At 43.1% G+C, this 19,003-nt stretch overlaps 2 protein-coding genes across 2 annotated transcripts; both read right to left on the minus strand.

Annotated features, from left to right (window-relative positions):
* Window positions 1-1,038: 1,038 nt before the first annotated feature.
* On the minus strand, window positions 1,039-8,266 carry chrng (cholinergic receptor, nicotinic, gamma). The gene is made up of 12 exons (XM_030074040.1): window positions 8,203-8,266; window positions 6,633-6,769; window positions 6,486-6,530; window positions 6,153-6,277; window positions 5,211-5,366; window positions 4,404-4,501; window positions 3,220-3,420; window positions 2,990-3,104; window positions 2,226-2,340; window positions 1,830-2,085; window positions 1,596-1,729; window positions 1,039-1,260 (listed from the first exon to the last, which is right to left on the minus strand). The coding sequence occupies exons 1-12, from the start codon at window positions 8,264-8,266 to the stop codon at window positions 1,039-1,041; spliced, it is 1,668 nt and encodes a 555-aa protein (XP_029929900.1).
* A 2,051-nt stretch (window positions 8,267-10,317) lies between these two features.
* prss56 (serine protease 56) lies at window positions 10,318-17,681 on the minus strand. Its single transcript, XM_030074041.1, has 14 exons — window positions 17,585-17,681; window positions 15,896-16,054; window positions 15,495-15,749; window positions 15,097-15,286; window positions 14,825-14,933; window positions 14,508-14,664; window positions 14,093-14,235; window positions 13,584-13,743; window positions 13,220-13,408; window positions 12,930-13,121; window positions 12,594-12,796; window positions 11,300-11,876; window positions 11,086-11,192; window positions 10,318-10,936 (listed from the first exon to the last, which is right to left on the minus strand). Exons 1-14 carry the CDS (start codon window positions 17,679-17,681, stop codon window positions 10,763-10,765), a joined length of 2,712 nt encoding a protein of 903 aa, XP_029929901.1. The 3' UTR covers window positions 10,318-10,762.
* Window positions 17,682-19,003: the final 1,322 nt, after the last annotated feature.

Consider the following 19,003-nt stretch of genomic DNA (forward strand, 5'->3'; position numbering starts at 1 on the left):
ACAGACGGTGGTAAGATAATATGAAGGAGCAAAGAACTGTGAAGGAAAGAGCCAGGCGAGTGTTTGAATCCTCATGATCAGGAGGGGTTAAGCACGGCCCTTTTTTTTCCCCACTGTTTGTGTGAGAATTCACGTAGTAATGTTTGGCTTTGTGTATCCGTGTGTGTGTGTGTGTGTGTTTGGGAGGTCTCACTCCCACTCTTCTCCCTGGCTCTGTCTCACCCCCTGACTCCGTTTCCATCCCAACCAGCCGGATCTGCCTTTTGTTGGGGTAGAAAGGCATCACTCAGCCATGTAATTGAAATCCTGCTTCCAGAGATGGGGGCAAGAGGAGGGTGGGTGTGTTTTAAGGGGTAGTTTGGGGTGTGGGGAGGTTCTCGATGTTCTCATGTGCCCCCAAGAAGATGTGACACAAACAGTGTTGATGACTGGATTGAGATGTCCAAGACAATCAACTGTGCAGAAGACAGACTGATGGGGAAAATTTTACTTTAATTGATTAAAACACATTTGGAGCATTATATTTGCTGTAAATACCTTCTGTTGTTCACCATTTATATGTGCGATGAACACAACAGAAAGTCTTGTTGTAGGGAACAGTTAATCAAGGCCAATAGCAAATGAGTAGTTATTGCAAACATTGAGCTGACTCAGAAAGATGACACAACTCACTGATGACAGAAGTGTTTACACTTAACATTAAAATTCTTCTTTTTTGTTACACAGCTTCAACCACATTTTACACCCTCAATAATCAGGCACAGCTGATATCAGTATACAGCATTATGGATCAGGCATGCCATCCACACAGCTGTACAGCCCTTTATTGCAGTGAACAAACAAGTTTCACCTAACCTTGTGTCAGACCCTTTGAAGCAAATGATGCCACAGCAGAAGCTTAAGATACACATTATTTCTGCCACGCAGCCATATCTTCTCCATTTTCTCCAAGTCCCAGTCATCACTCGGACTCCTCTGGAGAAGGCATCAGATTTCCTCTCTGGGTACAGCGATGAAACCCGGAGACCTCCTCTTGGCTCACCCCAAGAAGTCTGCTCCCATCCCGTTCTCACTTGGGCTGGTGAGATTCTCCACCGGAGGCAAGTACCTCCTGGGATCCCCAAGAAAAGGTGTGGAGGGAGGCTGGTTGAAATGGCCCATGAGGAAAATCCCGATGGTGCCGATGAAAAACACCAACGCCATGACGATGAAGCACACCCTGTCAATCACCCGGGCAACCAGGAACCACTCTTCATTCTCCTGGGGTAAACAGAAAACATCGGTGATCATCGGTGATGGCAAGCTGCACTCCATGCTTTGTGTTTGAATTCATGTATGTACATCATTTTGGTAAATAGACACCGACCCTAAAGGAACACTTCACCCAAAACGAAGAGTGAAGAGTTTCATTGGGAACTTTCCTGCTGAAGAACACAGCCAAACTGTGTTCTCCTATTACACTGGGGTGCTGGGAGACAGGGAAGGTTAAGGCAGGCTGGAAGAATACTGTATGTTTTTGTGTGTTTGTGTGTTTGTATTAGGCAAACTGTTCCTTTAAACCTGAGTAGACACAGTGTGTAAAATGTGCTACCTACACTCTGGAAGTTGTTCTGCTGACGCGCAGTTTCAGCAATGTGTTTGCAGGACTCCACACACTGCTTCAGCTCTGGAGAGGCCTTCGCCAAACTAACTTCAAGCTGCTCTGCCGTACCTCCCTCCAGTCCATCATCTAGGTACAAAGGTCAACTGGATATTCACATATTCATAAAAGGAAGCATGCATTGGAGTACATTTTTTTTTTATAAGCACAAACTGGTTCAGATACTCACGTAGCTTTTCTAATACTGATTTCATCAACCCGTTTCTCTCTTTGAGTCTGGTAAACATGAGTTCAGACCGAGCTGTTTTCATAAAGTATTCCTCTGCCTTGTCAATGAGCTTCATGGAGCTGCGGCGTCTGCAGGGCACCATGAAGACGCCGTTCCTGTGAGCTCCGCTGTTACTTGTTTGTAAGGTGTTCTCGTCATTTGGCGTCCAGGGCCGCATCTGCATCCTCAGCATGCGAGGCAGGATGTTCAGAAGGATCTGATGGTGAAACGGGGTCAAAGGTTAATCCCCATGTCAAACAGAACTGTTTTGGCCCGGGTGTATGTACAGTCAACAGCTTGAGAGTTGATCAATAGAAATTCTACTTGAACAAGGGCTTGGTCCAGCCAAAATGTCACCTTCCGGACTTTGTCTGTCATCTTGTGAGTGCTTGGGGTTCTCAGGGACACGTTGAGAACGATCACACAGTTCATCACTACCATGGTGGTCACTGACATCACAAACATCAGATACCTGCATCCGAGAAAAAAACACAATTCACTGGATTAGGTTACACATCATATCTATTTTAGCTGTGTATCAGACCCCAGGTGACTTTCAGAATAACAGCGGAGAGAATCTATGGCTCAACAGGAATTCAGATCAGTGCACGATTCACTATTTGGCGATTCGATAAAAGATTATTTTCCGTTTTGGAATGACTCAGTTCAGTTTGACTTTGCGAACAGTTTGCACTCTGAGTCAACAATTCAGTTCAGTATTTCAGCCAAAATATTATAGCCATCTAATTGACATATGTAATAATGTTAAAGACAGTGGGCCTCAGTCATTCACCAAGAAGAAATTTTAGAAAAAACCTAGGAAGATATTGGTGAATGAAGCCCAAACTATCCTTTTTCTTCTTAAATGTGAAAAAAATTCAGACAATAGAATTTCTCAAACTTCATTTATTATTGAAAAAAAAAACAACAAAACATTGTTGACAAAGACATTTCAGGTCATAATGTTTGAGAATGTCTTTTTTTGTAAGAATTGTGAATCATGAGTATTTCAGTTCAGGCCAAAATCTGTCTATTTGTTTTAGCAGATGGGTGCAGTCAAATCATAATAATACTCTCGTCTTTGAACAGCTGATATCTTAGTGTCATGCGCATGATCCTACTTTCCAATAAGAGGCACTGCCTTGGAAGTCTCCGGAACTTTTTTGGCGATAAGGAGGAGGAACACAGTCTGGCCCAAGAGAGTCGCAATGGACATGGTGCACTTCTGACCACCAGCTGCAAAACACCAAACCATGAAAAGCACTTCAGTGGTGATGAAAATGTGTTTTCCCTGAGTGGAAGAGTTGATGAAAGTTTCAGATGTGAATATGGAGAGACACAGAGACGTCACCTTTGGCAGGCAGGAAGTAGACGAGCAGGCCCAGGGAGGAGAAGAGCACGCAGGGAGCGATGATGTTGATGATGTAGAAGAGGGGCTTCCTCTGGATGATGAGAAAGAAAACCACCTCCTGGTACTCCAGCTCATCTCTGGTGTACTGACTGTTGATCACCTTCTTGGCCGGCCGGTGTTTGATCACCCACTCTCCATTCTCTGAAAACACCACAGTCAAAGTCTTTATCAGACTTTTATTGTGTAAAGCCAGGGCAGGAGCTATCATTTCAAAAGTGATTTGGGTGGAATATTAATTAATTTATTTTAATTTATTTTTTTTTACATAAAAATAAATCAATAGGTGTGTGTTACTTTTGTTGTGTATATACAAAATATAAACCTTCTGAAACCTGAGCAAATTCATCTGATTTCTCTAAAAACATTATAGAGTTAATACTGAATCACAGGAAAATCACCATAAAATGATCACAAAATTAACCAAAAAATGAAATTGCCACAAAATTCCCTGCCAAAAAAAAAAAAAAAACACACACAAACAAAATAAAGACAATTTGTTAATTCTGTTTATTTATTTATTTGTTTTTGTTATTATTTTAATTTCTGTTTTATTTTCATTTATTTTTGTAGTGGGTGTTCTTTTTAAAATTATTTAATTTTCTTATCATTTGAAAATATATATATATATAATAACATTTTTTTCTTTTCTCTCTCTCTCTCTCTCTCTCTCTCTCTTTTTTTTTTTTTTTTTACTGATTTTGTACCATTTGTCTTTGTTTTGTAAATTTTTAAACTCATTTTCTTGTAATTTTCTTTCCCTATTTTGAAAGGAATCAAGTGGATTTGCTCAGGTTTCAAAAGGTTAAATGCTTGTGAAAGGCATCTGAATGCAGAAACGCCTTTAAAGAAAATAATAATAATAATAATAATAATGTGACAGGACACCCGACTCATGACAGTGAGTGAAATATTTAGTAACCGGACGAATGTAGGTGGAATAAGGTGTTGGGGACAGAGGGGACTGCTCCACGTCCCGTCTGCTGCCTCTCTGTGTTAAACTACAATTATGGCCAATAATACTGATAATTCTATATAGTTCAATCATTTTAAGATCTAATGTGTCACACTGGATGTCCGTTGTGTGGCCAGCAGTATTGATTACTCATTTGGCTCAACTGCTGTACCTGTGAAAGCCTCTGGGTCAATGTCCACCCACTCCAGCGTCTGGTTGTCCTCCTCTTTGAGAACCAGCTCAATCTCATTGGCGCTATACGTCTGGGAGCTGCACAAACACAGAGGACAGCTATCTTATCCCCCCAAAAAAAACATTGTCTGTCACCATGGCAAATACATCCATTCATTATATTTTACAAGACAGCAGGGTGAAAAGGCATTACTGCATGTATGCTGGTGGTAATTGTTCCTGGCTTGACTGGATGGAAGAGAGCAGAAAGGCGCACAAGCTGGCTTCTGACGTGTGTTTCCAGGTGGGAAAAAATCATTTATATATAAGACAGCAACAATTTGGATGCAAAAAAAAAAAAAAAAAAAAAGACTGAAATTATGGCATGTCTTGAGGAATGGTGGGCAACTTAAGTCTTCATTGACAAAATATATTTTGTGTATATTTATTGGGAGATACTGAATTATGAGCTTCGAGGTTATATGAGATTATACAGTATATAGGATTAATATACATATACACCTTTCTGGGCAAACACTGAATCTCACCAGAGCATCCTCTCCTGTTTCTACCCCTCTTCTCATCTAGTTTCCTACTGCCTTGATATTTCCTTTTAAATATATAAATCTATATATTTTGAAAGTTCATAGGACTCTCCATTCTTTTAAAAATGCAGGAAGCTGAGCACTTTAGGTCCCCATACAATTGTAACTAGTGATTTTAGTCCAAATCTGATCTTGTTTCAGATCTGTATTTGCTGACTTTTGCCAAGACAATTCGAGTTATCATTATTCCTGCCTGTACCCACCGAAACACCATGGTGCAGTTCTGCCAGTCGAAGGGGAAGTAGTTGACAGTGATGGCACAGGCGCTGCGGTAGATGGCAGGAGGCAGCCAGTACACACAGCCGTTAGGAGACACCAAGGCATTGCAGTAAAGCGCTACCTCAAACTGTCCGTCCACACTGCACACAGGACAGGACAGGGAGGTGAAATTTGTTGACCCATGTTAAAAATAAAAATACATTGTGTGCACATTTCTTTTTTACTCCATTCAATGCACCCTCCTTAAAACAGACATAGGACCATCAATCATCAACATGGGCCCCATTTTCCCAGAAGAAAATGTACACACACTTCTCTGCCCGCAGGAAAAGACAAATCTTAACTTAAGCATGAACAACACTTAAATCACATGTTCATACACGCACCAATCAAATATGACCATTACTGAGCATCTTGGTGTCTATTTAAGCAGATTTGGTGCTCACTCTGCATGGCATTGCATCCCTGACTGCTACCTCCACAGCCCATGATTAAATCACCATCATGTTCATTTAGTAGTAGCACTGTGTATCGCTTAGGCTCTGTCATTTGGGTTGCAAGCTCAGTCAAAGCTGTGTTGTACTTGCCAATTTGTTTTGAAGCTTCACTTAAGCAGAGCCAAACAAAAATAAATGGTTATAAATTGACGGGACTGTCCATACTGCACTCTCAAGCTTCTTATTTACCTTTTTCTTATTCATTGGTCTGTCTCGTCCCTTTGGTACAGGCTGGGTGGGATCATAAACATGAATGGGGCTGTCTGCAGTATATTGAAGTTCAAGTTTTTCAACTTTGGGGATGCAAGTGTGCAAAGTCACTTGAAGCAGCTTAAGTGGCTTGCTCAGTGACTAAAAAAAAAAAAAAAAAATCAGCGGCTAGTGTGGTTTATTCTAAACATGATAAAATGTTAAAGTTGATATACTCACTTGTTTTCCAGTATGATATCAGGTAGCCAGATGCTCTTGGAAGGGACACGGAGCTCGGAGGTGATGTTCCCATACAAATCTGATCTGGGTGGCTGGTCCCATCTCAGCCTGTAGTCACACCATTGCTGCATACACAAATAGTCTGAGTCTGCCTTTGTTGTCAATATATAGTCAGGATATTTTGTTATTTGGGAGAGTAATTTATGATAAAGAACAATATTTACCGTGGGTTTAAAATCATCTATCATCAACAATGCAAGGCAGTCAAAAATAAATTGTGAGGGAGAAAACCTTAAGTGAAGGCAGCACATAGTGCATAGGTTGTGTGTTTACCATTTCTATCCAGACGCTGGTCATCAGGGCCTCCTCCTTTTCATTCTGAGGAGAAACATTTATGTATTATGTTTGCAGGAAGTGGAAACAATTGGAAGCAATCTTCACCAGGAATCACCACAAAGACAGACATCAAACTCCACTCACCAGAGAGATGAGGTTGGTGAGCGTCATCTTGATGTAGACCTGAGTGATGTCACCATTCTTCTCCATGGGTCGGACATTTTTGTTGTATCCCTTCATGAGATCCTTGAAAAGCTCCCCCTCAAGATTGATGGCTGATGCTGCAGACAAATACAGGGTCACTGAGGTTTGATGATACTGAGGGCAAAGGGAACAAATCAAGTATACCCTAAATATTCCTTCATTTCAAATATAGTCTCAATTCCATTTCCACCGACTGAACAATTTTACATCAATTAAACACATGACTTTCCCTTAAATTTCTCCTTAAGTCCTTTTAAAGTTAGATAAAAAAAAAATCCAAATGGTATGACAGTGGCACGTATATATTCAGTTTCACTTCGCTGAAGCTACATCACACGTTAAGTGTCCAAACCCCAGATGCCCTTGTTTTATGGCAGCACCAGATCTACATGTCTTGTGCATCATTTTATATTATTTTCCTTGTAATTCAGCAGGACATATTTGGTATCTTTGGAAACCTTGGGATTGCTTCTATAATTTAAAATAAATTTCCGTGGGTTTGAACAAAGCAGCTTGTATATGTAACAATGAAGCCACCAATGGCAGAGTTAAACCTATAAGCCTGAACTATGAAAGAATTGGCAGAAAATTCCATTTTTTTGAAATTGAACCCTTTATTTAGTCCTATAACATAATGTAAAAAAAAAAAAAAAAAAAAAAAAAAGATTTTTCAAAAAATATGTTATTACATGCGATTTTTCTGTTGTATCATATATGACAGTACTTGAAGTGCCCAAAGGTATACAACAGTATTTTGGTCAAGTATTGATTAAACTGAAAATGGAATGTGTTATTTGATAACGTATATCATATATGATACAAATGGCTTTATAGGGTTAAAGGTGAACGTTCAGTAAATTTATGACAAAATGCATAGAGCATTACCTTGTACAGACGAACTTCTCTGGTGCATATGGTTGATATTGACAGCTGTTCATGTATTACTTTAATATGTAATAATTTATTTATTGCTTGGGCAGCCGAGCCTCTGTTGGAATACTTACAGTTCAGGACAGAAATGGAGAAGACATGTTTGACTTATGTATATAATTTCCTTTTGGTGGACTAAGAATAAAACTGTAAGAGCTGTTGAGGTGCAAAGCAAAGACAAGTTAGCTACTTGACTAAGTGGCCTTACCGGCATTTGTCTGGTGACTAGTATTACAGTAACATAAAGCCGAATGTATTGGACATCACAGCAACACGTGGCTTGATGGACCATGTCAGGTAGACAGAATATGAGACAGGGGTAGACATGCGGTGTTACAAATGGTCTAGTCAACACATCTTACACCTATAATACATTAAGTCTGACTGGGCAACTGTCTTAAAATCCTGCCAGATAATGCTGTACAATTCACTAGCAGAGCACTGAGGTCAAAGTCATATCTCTGCTCTCCCACCAGTCAGCATTTATTAGTTACAATCAATTTAAACTGACAGCACACCATTATATCACTAAGATCCCCTTCCACACACACTGGTGGATGAAAACACAGATCATTCTTACCTTTGCTCGATATCACAATAAGCAGCAAAAAGAGGGACGGAGTGAGTGGAGGTGCACAATCCATCTGCTTGTCTCACTGAAACAAAGCTATAACAACTGATCTGATTTACATCGATAATAGTCAGAGGTTGCTGGCACTCAGCCTGTGTGTGTGCATGCGTGTGTATGCATGTGTGTGTTTCTCAGCAGAGGTATGAGGGTCGGGGCTCTGGCTGGAGGGTGGGTGGGTGGAGGATTATGGGAATGGTTGGGTGAGAAAGGGGCTGGTGGGGGTGGTGCTGGGGCGGGGTGGGTGATGATTGTTAGAGTTAGGATTAGATCCAAGAGTATATTTCCAGTCCTGCATATTCAGCTGTCACAACAACACCATGCATGCACACATAAACACACACACATTGAAGAACATGAGAGCGTTACACTCAGTCCATGGCTGCCCTCCAGTGTTAAAGTACAGCAGTCCAAGAAATATTGTGTTGTAGCTGTATTCACAACTGCAGGCTATTGTCATTCAATTATTCAAACTTAATGTGGCAGTAACAGACAGTTATCAGCTTTTTTTTTCATCACAGATATCTCTTTTCATGGCTAACTGTGTTCTCTGCTGTAGGCAGAGATCCTGTCTGCTTCTATATCAAAGATTAGATAAGGAAGAAAGGCAGACAGAAACAACAGTACCAGGAGGAGAACGAAAAAAAAAAAAACAGTACAGTGACAGGTGACAAGACGTGTCTTTTTACACCGCTCTCTCTCTGATGATTGACAAGGCTCTGTGGAGGTTGGCTGATATTGCTCTCACATTTATGGCTTGAAAGTAGTGAGGGGGGCCACTCAAAATGTTGGGCACACACACACACACACACACACACACACACACACACACACACACACACACTTCCAGTCAGCAGGAATGTAGTTGATGTCTTGCCACAGAAGTACAGTGTGTGTGAGTGTGTGTGTGTGTGTGTGTGTGTGTTTATTCAGCTGTCACACTCATATCCCTGGATATCCCTGTTTTACGGTTTGGGTTGGTTGATAAAATCTGCCATTTTCTCAAAAGCTTAGTGGTCAGCATTCTGGGCCTGGATTTAGGTCTGTTTGACTGAGCTCTTTCAGCCACACTAAAATAGCGGCTAAGATTTGGTGAAAACAGGGAGCCAGACACAAGCCAGCATTGCCATTCAAGGTTTGACTGTTTCTGATGCTAGAGTAACACTTCTTGGAAGCCAAAGTAAGCAACACATGCAGTGTTCTGACTCATGACAGATGGACATTGACGCAACAAGAGGCTGTAATGGTCACCCTAGTTCAGGGTCTTATTACTATTAGCTATCCATCCAGGAATAAGGAGAGGGGATAAGGTGGTGGGGGGCAGTGGTAGCTATGGCCCGGCAGCTGCTGTGTTGATGGGAAAGCTTCTCATAATGGGTGAGGAGCTGCCACGGCACTGAGGTCAGTCCGGGGTCATGAAGTGGCCCAATCAGCATGGAAACCAGTCTGAAGAGAGTAAGCTGGGGTCTGGGTTGACCTGCTGACCCCTCCTCTGCTGTAGATCAGCAGCAAAATGCTGCGGGATTAGCAGCATTGCTGCCAGCTAATTTGAGAATCTCATGTTATGTATTTCATATTATATGTGCAACTGGGAAACATACAAAGCAGGGTTTTCAAAATTTTTCATGCACTGGACTTCAAAGTTGATTCTTCATTAAGCTGCAAAACCCCAGCTGAAGTGCTTTTGCCCAGAGAACTCTGATATCAAAATATGTTTTGTTTTGTGTTAAGTATTAAATTGTTTAGAGGTCATACTTGTACATGTCATACATGTACAAATAGTTTAAAGGTGACGAGATTACAATAATCCCTCACAGGCCAAACTTTTTTTGGATCATAAAAACCTGTTAATGAACGAATTAGTGAATGAATTAGTGAAATTAAACTATATGTTATTTGCTGAGGTCCCACTAGAAACCCCTCAAGGACCCTTGGTGGTCCTTGGACCACACTTTGAAAACTACTGATATAGATTACTAATTGTATTCAATACCATAAGAACCACAAATGTAATTAATTACAACTTTTATTCATATTGTTTTTTTTTAACAAAAATACAAAGCATTTCTTCTATACAAATAAATATCATAAGAATAAAGATAGCATGGATAATATATACAGCCTGTGTGCTTCACAAGAGGCTCAACCTTTGCAAAAGACATTATGAATAACTTATAATATTTGTACAGACTCATAAGTTAGAAAAGGCTGTGTCTAACACCAGACACGTAAAACAACCTGTGGCTTGATGGGTGGTCAACAGCTGGCTTGATACATTCATTGTTGTGTGTTCATTTACAGCCAAAGTAGGGCTCTCCAGGGGGGCAAAATGTTTCAAAAAAGGGTTTTAAACAGGAGAGGGCAGAGGAATGAAAAGTTTGTGTGAGTGTGCGTTTTATGTGCATTTCTCCCGCTTCAAAGAACTGAAGTCCTAAGAGTCTTTGTTCTGTCATCTCTCATTTGAGTCTCCACTTGTCACTTGCAAGTGTTTTCACTTGGTGTTAGGATAAAGTTATGTTTTGAGTGCCTCCAGTGCCAAAGCGATGATCCTTGGCATACTGCGGTAGAAGGACTCATTCTCCAAACCCACCAGGCTGTAGAAGGTCAGAGGTCGCCCTCCCACAACTGCTCTGACTCGCGCCTCGTAAAGGCCTCGATCGTTCTTCGAGCTCAGATCAACTAACACCTGAACCAAAAGAGAAACAAAGAAGCGGGGAGAGAGAAAGAAGAGTAACACAAAAGTTACAAAATGATCCAACAATCACAATACTTTCCATCCATGCTCGTCTACCTCACTCAACCACTTCATTGTCACCTCTTCAAGTAATTATTTACCTCTTGGAAGTTCATTTGTAAATTCTTGGTTGGGATGCCCAGGACCCAGCGATAAGAGTCCCTAACTTGGCTGACATGCTGTGAAGACTCTCTCAATCCAGGACAAACTAGAGGAACAGATGTCATGTCATTATAATTCATTTTATAAATACCATTTAAACATTTTGCAAAATTTGCTTGAGGAAATACAGTCAAAAAAGTACGTGAAACATACTTTTCTCACTGCTCCCAGGTAACTGCCTCTTACGAAGAAGGCTCCGGTGTTTCCTGTGGAGGTTTAAGGGCTGGACAGGAGGGGCAGCAGGCCTGGGGTCAGCAGTTGTTGATATGTAGTCGCCTCCAACCACTGACTGGGAAACAGTTGTGGACTGGACTGGGAGGGGGAACGGTGGAGACGTGAATTCTGTTGCAACTCCACTCTGTGTCAAAGTAGAATCTTCTGATGTAGTACGATGCTTTACATCAGGAGAGGCATTTCTGTCGGAAAAGGTTTCACTCATTTGTGTCGTGTCTCCCATCAGAATTCCATCCTCTGTTCTGAGTTTCTGGATTTCATCCATCAGGGCTGTCAAAAGTGAGGGAGACCCCTGGGGTTCCTGGGAGGAGGGGGAATCGGTGTGCATTACTGTTCCAGCGAATGTTGTAGAAGAAGTGTTGGGAGGCTCCTCCTGGATGTAGGCTGTGTCCAAGTGCAGGATGGGAGGAGCAGCGTTGGAATCCAGTTTGGAGCGCAGAGCTGAGATGACAGACTGATACTCTCCCTCGAGCCGTTGCACTGAGGAGTCCTCTGTCTATAGATGAAATGTAAAAATATACATTCAGATATCAAGGCCGGACTTAAATAAATCAACATAAATATCAAACATATCAAAAGAGAAAAAGCTCTTGTCTGTCTAACTGTGACATATTAAACATGACCAGTGAAGCTAATGAGGTCACTGGTTAAGTAAATCAATGCTTTTTCACAGCAGCACATTTTGAAATGAAACAGCAGGGTAAACACAGGTGTTACTAATGACATTAATTAATTCCATTTAAGCATGCTAAACAGCAGGATCGTGGCTCTGTTAGACTTAAACGGAACAGAACCTTAATGCTATTAGTAACATATGTATTTATAATGCTATTCAAACTTGTTGTAAAAAGGTCTATAATTTGTAAATATTTCTGAGTCAATATGCCTACAACTTTGCTGAACTTTGCTGAGCTGATACCAGAACATGACAAGCACCCGCGATGATTTAGAAATGATTTGATATTTTCTGCTATCAAACTTCATTGTAACTGTGCAGGAAATACCTTAATGTGACATCATGTCTTCTACGCTATCCATAGGAATAAGAAAAATACACTTCCAACACCAAAATGGGCCCATGAATGCTAAGATTTTAAGGAGTGTTTAGGCTTTTTGGAGAGGATTTTCCCATTTAAGTTTACTCAGTCGTACTGTATGAGGCACAAATGTTCCTATGCAAATTCTGTGTTGTTTCCTCCTGCCCTCAACCTACCTGTAGGAAGAAGTTCTCCTCCTGTCTTAGTGATGTGGAGGAGATGTCTGCTGGTGTGTCAGTGTGTTGTTTATCCAGGTCCTCACCCAGGCTTCTCAGGTATTTTTCCCAATCGTCCACCAAGGGGCCGACCCCTCTGAACAACGCCGGGGGAACAGGAGGAGGACCCTGCTCTTCTTGCAGCACCGCACCACCAAACAGTTCTGCAAGGAAGAATACATCTGTTACAGACATGACCTACAGGGCAGTTTCTGAATATACCATTTTTCTGGCAAAGAAATGAGAGTTTTTGAGACTTGGCAGGAGATGGCATGAGAGCAGCTGTAATTTATGTACCTGCTGCTTGTGCGAGGTCCTGGCCCAGGCCCAGGTCCCTCCTCTCTCTGGTGTGAGTGAAAGCTGTGCTGTAGATGTGCTCCACCAGCTGAGGCAGAGTCTGGGTGAAGAAGGTCAGGTCCACCTTGTCTCTGATGTAGTCCTCTGCCCTCTGGAGCAAGTCCAACAGGGTCTGCAGGAACGAACGCAACTCTACATGGAGGAGAGCAAGCAAAACGTTAGACACAAAGAAATAGGTATCTTTAATTTAACATAAAAATCAAGCTGTGCATTTAAGAAATGGTACTCACGGCATTTCTTGAAGCGGGTGAGGCACTTGTCTTCGGCCATTTGTTTGCAGGTGCTGGCTGTCTGACCAGGAGGACAAGTCAGGGAGTAGAAGCGACATAGGGAACTGAACTCTGACTTCTGTTCCTCTTCAGACAGCTCCGTCATCTTTAGGAGTTCAGGACAGGTTGGCTCACGACTCCCGAATGACTCTACAAAGGACAACCGCAGATGATACAAATGATTTGAATGCTCTATTTTTTCCATAACCAGCCAATAATATATTCAGTATTTACAAGTAGTAAACCACTGATAACTGAACTCTAACTGATTGAGCAAAACTCTGTAGACAATTTATAGCACATTTTTCTGTTACCCCAAACTTACTCTGTATCTCAGCCTGAATCCAGTCTGAGAAAGCAGAGACTCGTGTGTAGACTCCCGGCTTGCCCTTCTCTCCACAGCCATCTCCCCAGGAGGTAATGCCATAGAGCTGGAACCGACCTGATATTCGGTCCTGGTAGATCAGTGGGCCTCCAGAATCTCCCTGTGGAGGACACAAAATTGAAAAGAAAAACTGTTATGGAACAATGAAAACTGTCAATGTTATGGAAAATGGCTTGGTTGCTGCTGACAGTCGCCAAAAGTAAGCACCTCACAGTTAGCCCATTTACACCTAGCAGTCTTTAGGAGGCACTGTCTACAGTGAAACAGTATCATTCACTTGGCTCCTCTCTGAAATACTGCTGAGCTGTGTAGCCTGCTTTGCATCTCCAGTACTATGTGTCCAAACTCTGAAGTGGATAAATTGTGTTTTGAAATAGATATCATCAATTCAAGTGAAACTTTCAGATCAGAGTCTTCAGTGCAAATCAAAGCTCGGCTGTTCTACCCACCTGACAGGAGTCGATGCCTCCGGAGAGATAGCCAGCACACAGCATAGTGTTGGTGACCAGCTCTTTGCCGAGGGCGCTCTTACAGGTGCTCTGAGGCAGCAGGGGTACCTTTGCCTCCATCACCACGTCAGCAGATGGGCCGTCTACAGAGAGGATACACACAGCAATGCACTACAGTTAAAGGAATGTGCAATCATGAGAAACACATCAGAAAAAACATGATCAACTTTGCTCATCCCCAGGGGGCTGTTGGCAATCCTGTTGGCTACAACAAATTCTCATAAATATGGTGAGGGTTAGATTTTTTAGATCAGATTTTTTAAAAAGTGTGCAGTTTACAGTTTTACAAATTTGGATTCCTGTGCAGTTGATAAGTGAAAATACATGCCATTTAAAACACACTATTCCCCCTCACCTTCATAGAGGGACCCCCATCCTGCAACTAGACAGGGGCTACCAGTGGGGGGCTCCATACCAGAGGGGAGACACACAGGGGTGACATGGTTGGACAGGACCACCGGGGATGTCAGCTCCACCAGAGCTATGTCGTTGTTAAATGTCTTTGGGTTGAACTGCAAAGACAAGAGAGCGTTTAAGTGATAAGATGAAAGACCGATTGATTGGTTTAGCTAGCTGACTGGAAGATGATGGTGGATGAGCCAATAATAAACACAAGGATACACATGGAACAGTGAGGCTCTGTGCATTATGCCAAACTGCGTGTTATGTTACCTTAGGATGAGGGATGATGCGGTTGACTTTGAGAACCTGCTCGTCAGGGTCAGTCTTTGTGATGTCGAACTCACCCACCACTGCTGTCCAGTAGCTCTCACTACGGCTACTGCAGAGGACAAAAAGATTGCAGAAACAGGAAGCGAGAGATACAGTTATTCCTAATTTTCTTTTTTTTTCTGTAAACAACATTTAACTTTGCTGAGAAAAGTGCTAAATAAATTCAGATTATTACACAAGTTTGTTGCCTTACTACAATTACACACACATACCCTGCAAAGCAATGAGCAGCGGTGACCACCCAGGAGCTGTCCACCAGCACCCCTCCACACATCAGGCCACCATCAAGCTGCAGGTTGACCAACCAGGGCCAGCTACCTGGAGGGGCAGGGGAGCCCCCCACAATCCTGGAGCGAGGCTGTGTGATATTTTGCATGGTGGACAACCTCTGACCACACACTGCTGCTGGTGTAGAGAGACACGGGTGGTCAGGAAATGTGGCAAATTTCCCTTATCTTGGACACAGATGGGTAAAACCATGTAAATATTTGACAATTTTACCCTCATGGCTCTACACTGATTTCCATTCTAGTTTTGATTCTCATGCCAGAGCAAGTAAGATGGTCTATTTGTAGGAATGCTTTGTCTGTAAACATATGTATCCCCTCACCCTGTGCATGTGTCTGCGTAGCGGGCTCCAGGTTTTGCATAGTGTTGAGCAGGCTGCACTGGAGGACACGGGCACTGCAACTCTCGCCCATAATCCTGATGCAGCTCTCCTTGTCCAATTCGCCTGGTGGGCAGCGATGCTGGTAAAACGCACAAGCCTGGCTCAAAGCCCAGCTCCGCTCTGCCTCATTCTGAACCTTCTGCACCTTACTGATGATATCACAGCTGGGTTCTGATAGGGCACTGGCAGGAGAGGCTGCTGGGCGAAAGTAAGAGATGTAGACATCAGGAGAAAGCATTCATTGGTGATAAAAACAGAAACATCTTCTCAATGTGTTACTTGAGACATTCAAGTAACAGAATGAGAAAGGGCAACAGAGGGGAGACTAACGCTTCACTTACAGCAGAAACCGGACTGCTGACCACAGTCCTGAAACAGACAGGGAACACAGCCCCTACAGCCTGCCTCGGCCCGGCTTCTGTCAGATGAAGCACGCTCCACAGCAGACAGAGCACTGGTCAGAGCCGCCTCCAGAACCACAGTGCCACGGTCCGACAAAGCTGCGGGAGAGGGCAGGAGGATAGAGAAATAGGAAGAGACAGGTGGAGCACAGAAAGAAAAAAGATGTCAGAAATGAAAGAGGAGAGGGAAACAAAAAGGAAGTAGAGATGTTCACAAAGAAGATGCATGAGTAGGCTATTACAAATACTTTTAAAAAACGATTGAGTGCTGATCCAAACATTTTCACAGGTTTGTTAATTTCTGACAAATTTATAAGGCTTTCTGAAGGAACCTTTTTTGGCAACAAGTCAATAGGAAGGACATATAGGTCATTATATAGAAGACAGTCATGGACTGTGGGAACAGTCCATGTGTGTATGTGAGAGTTTGTATGAACTTGTCCAGCTTTCTGGTATGTGTGTGAGTAGCGCCTGTTTTCTCATGCTGCTCTTTGAGCTCATTGGCAGCGTGTGAGGGGAGCTAGCTCACGCTCAGCGCCCTGGTGAGGCTTCTACAGGCACACTTCAATGGGACCGCCGACCCTGCAGCCCCCCTCTGTGCCGCGCCACATCACAGGATAGGCCGCTAACAACAACAATGCTGATTGAAGACTTAATTAGAAGGCCAGGGCTGAGCGGGCAGAGGCTGGCGGGCAGGGATGGACCCTCGGGACACAGGCTGGCAGCCCTGGGGCGGCTGGGACCCCGAGTCCCTTGTTCTAAACACTTCAAACACACATTGCCATCACCACTGCCAGTATGAAGGCTCTGCTGTACTCAGCACTTCAACCAGGGAAGGCCAGGGGTCCCTCTGCACTGCATTAGACCACACTAAAGTCTCTCTCTGATAAAGCTGCCTGGGAAAGCGCAAAGATGTGACTGGCACAAGGCTGGCTAGAGAATGTGAAACATCTTAGGCACATGAGAAATTTTCTAATAATTCAGATTATTTCAAAATAAACAGTTTGAGGCATTGGTCATAGCAGGATTTTTAGTGTACAACAGTGTGTTGCATCATTGGCAACATGGAGACAGACACCTGCTGCTCCTCAGTAGGACATCGGAGATCAACCGGCCATTCCACCTGAGTAACAATTAATCCATTTGAAAACACTTGGCACCAAGTAAGCCTGATATTTACCTGCTGTTTTGCCCAAAATGCATCACCCTGCACATGTTCAGAAATGATGCTCACATGAACAGATGTTTTCCTCACAACTTCAGAAATATTTGTTTGTCCAAAAACCTAAAGCATCACAGCATCTTTTATGCTGGTTAGGAGATTGTCACTATGCAGCTTTAACTAAAGAGAGAAACAGCTGGCTTGCAGAAAATTTTAAGACCAGTTCAAATGTAAATTACTGTGTGTTTCCAAAAATTATTTTCAGTTGCGCTCAGCTTCACTCCTGAAGATCTATACAGCGCTCACGCATGACGAACTGTACTGACATTTCTGCCGCTTTTGGACTGGCCAGGTACTGTGATCAACAATCTTAAAAAAGAGACGATTAATAACAATTTTTCACAATGAGTAAGAGGAAACAAATACCAAGCTCTCTATAAAAAAAAAGTTTAGTGAAGCCATATTACCTTTGAGTGCGCTCTGGGGCATCCTGTAGACCTCTCTCCCGGTCGGAGCTCCCAGCAAGCAGTCCAGCCCCATGAGCAGCAGTGATACCAGCAGCATGGTGTAAGAACATCAGACCTCCACTCCACGGTGGCAACAAGCAAGCAGGCAGGAAACACGCGGTGACGTCTGAGGAGGGTGCAGAGCTGCTGGAGCTGAGGCTAGACTGTGGTACACTCACTGTGTCCAGGTCCTATTGTCTGGTGGCTCTCTACAGTCGCTAACTGTCTCCCTCCTCCTGACTCTCTGGGCTCTCTCCCACACTGTGGTGCAGGGCATCTGTCTGTAAGTTTACTTAGAGGAACAATAGGTGCCTGGAGTGGTCCCTGGTATATATAGAGTCCCTAGGGGAACACCAGTGAAAGGGAGGGGGAGAGGATAGGAGAGAGAGAGAGAGAAAGGGAGAGAGAGGGAGGAGGGAGAGATGCTCCCATGGCCAATACACAAACAGATGAATTCATTAAGACTGTGACAGCAAATCGGGCGCAATTTGCCAAGGCTGGATATTACAAAGAGGTTTGGTTCTATGAAAGGAGACAGAGGGAGGGAGAGAGAGAGAGAGAGAGAGAGAGAGAGAGAGAGAGAGAGAAGTAGGGAGGGGGAGTGGGGAGGATGGAGTGATTGGCTGGGAGGCAAGGAAGGGGGTGTAGTTTGAATTAATTAATATGAGAGGAAGAGGAGAAAAACGATGCAGTAAAGTGTATGGGCTGATGTGACATTGGAGTGGAGGAATGCAGAGCGAGAGGTACGGTCAACGAGAGTCTAAATGAAAGAGTCGCAGCATGAGCGGGCAGAGCTGGAGACGGATGGAGACGGATGGAGAGATTGAGTGAGAGGGCGAGCGATGGGGGAGGGACAGTGACAGGGAGTTATGGGGGAGGGACGGTGTGAGAGAGCGTCTGCCATTCTCCATGCCGCTCAAAGAGGGCATTGTCCCCGGCGTCTCTCTGAGGATGCCCACATCAAAGCCGTCCCCCGGGCATCACTTGGCCGCCGCCTCCATTGATCACTTACAGTCCTTTATCCCTCCCATTAAAATATTGTCAGTTCACATCACTTTTGTCTTTCTCAGCTGAACTCCGCTTTTGTTACATAAAGATACAGTAAAAGGGTGTTTATGTTCACAATGTGTTTTTAAAAGGCCAGAAGTGGTCAGTCATTCAATAAATTAAAAGTTTTTAATTGCTTGCATTTATCAGTAACTTATTATGGCATGTCTAGTCACTGCACCCATACAAGAATAACAAAATGCGAAGTGCGTTTGACATATTGACTCAAACCAGAACATCTGAGTCTCATATTCAGCCTGAAAACCTTGCTTTTCTTGATACAAGGGAAAAATCTGTCAGAGGGATACGATAGTCCCACTTTTCCAATTCTAA

This window comes from Myripristis murdjan, chromosome 17 (genome assembly GCF_902150065.1).
Source record: "Myripristis murdjan chromosome 17, fMyrMur1.1, whole genome shotgun sequence".
Lineage (NCBI taxonomy): Eukaryota > Metazoa > Chordata > Actinopteri > Holocentriformes > Holocentridae > Myripristis > Myripristis murdjan.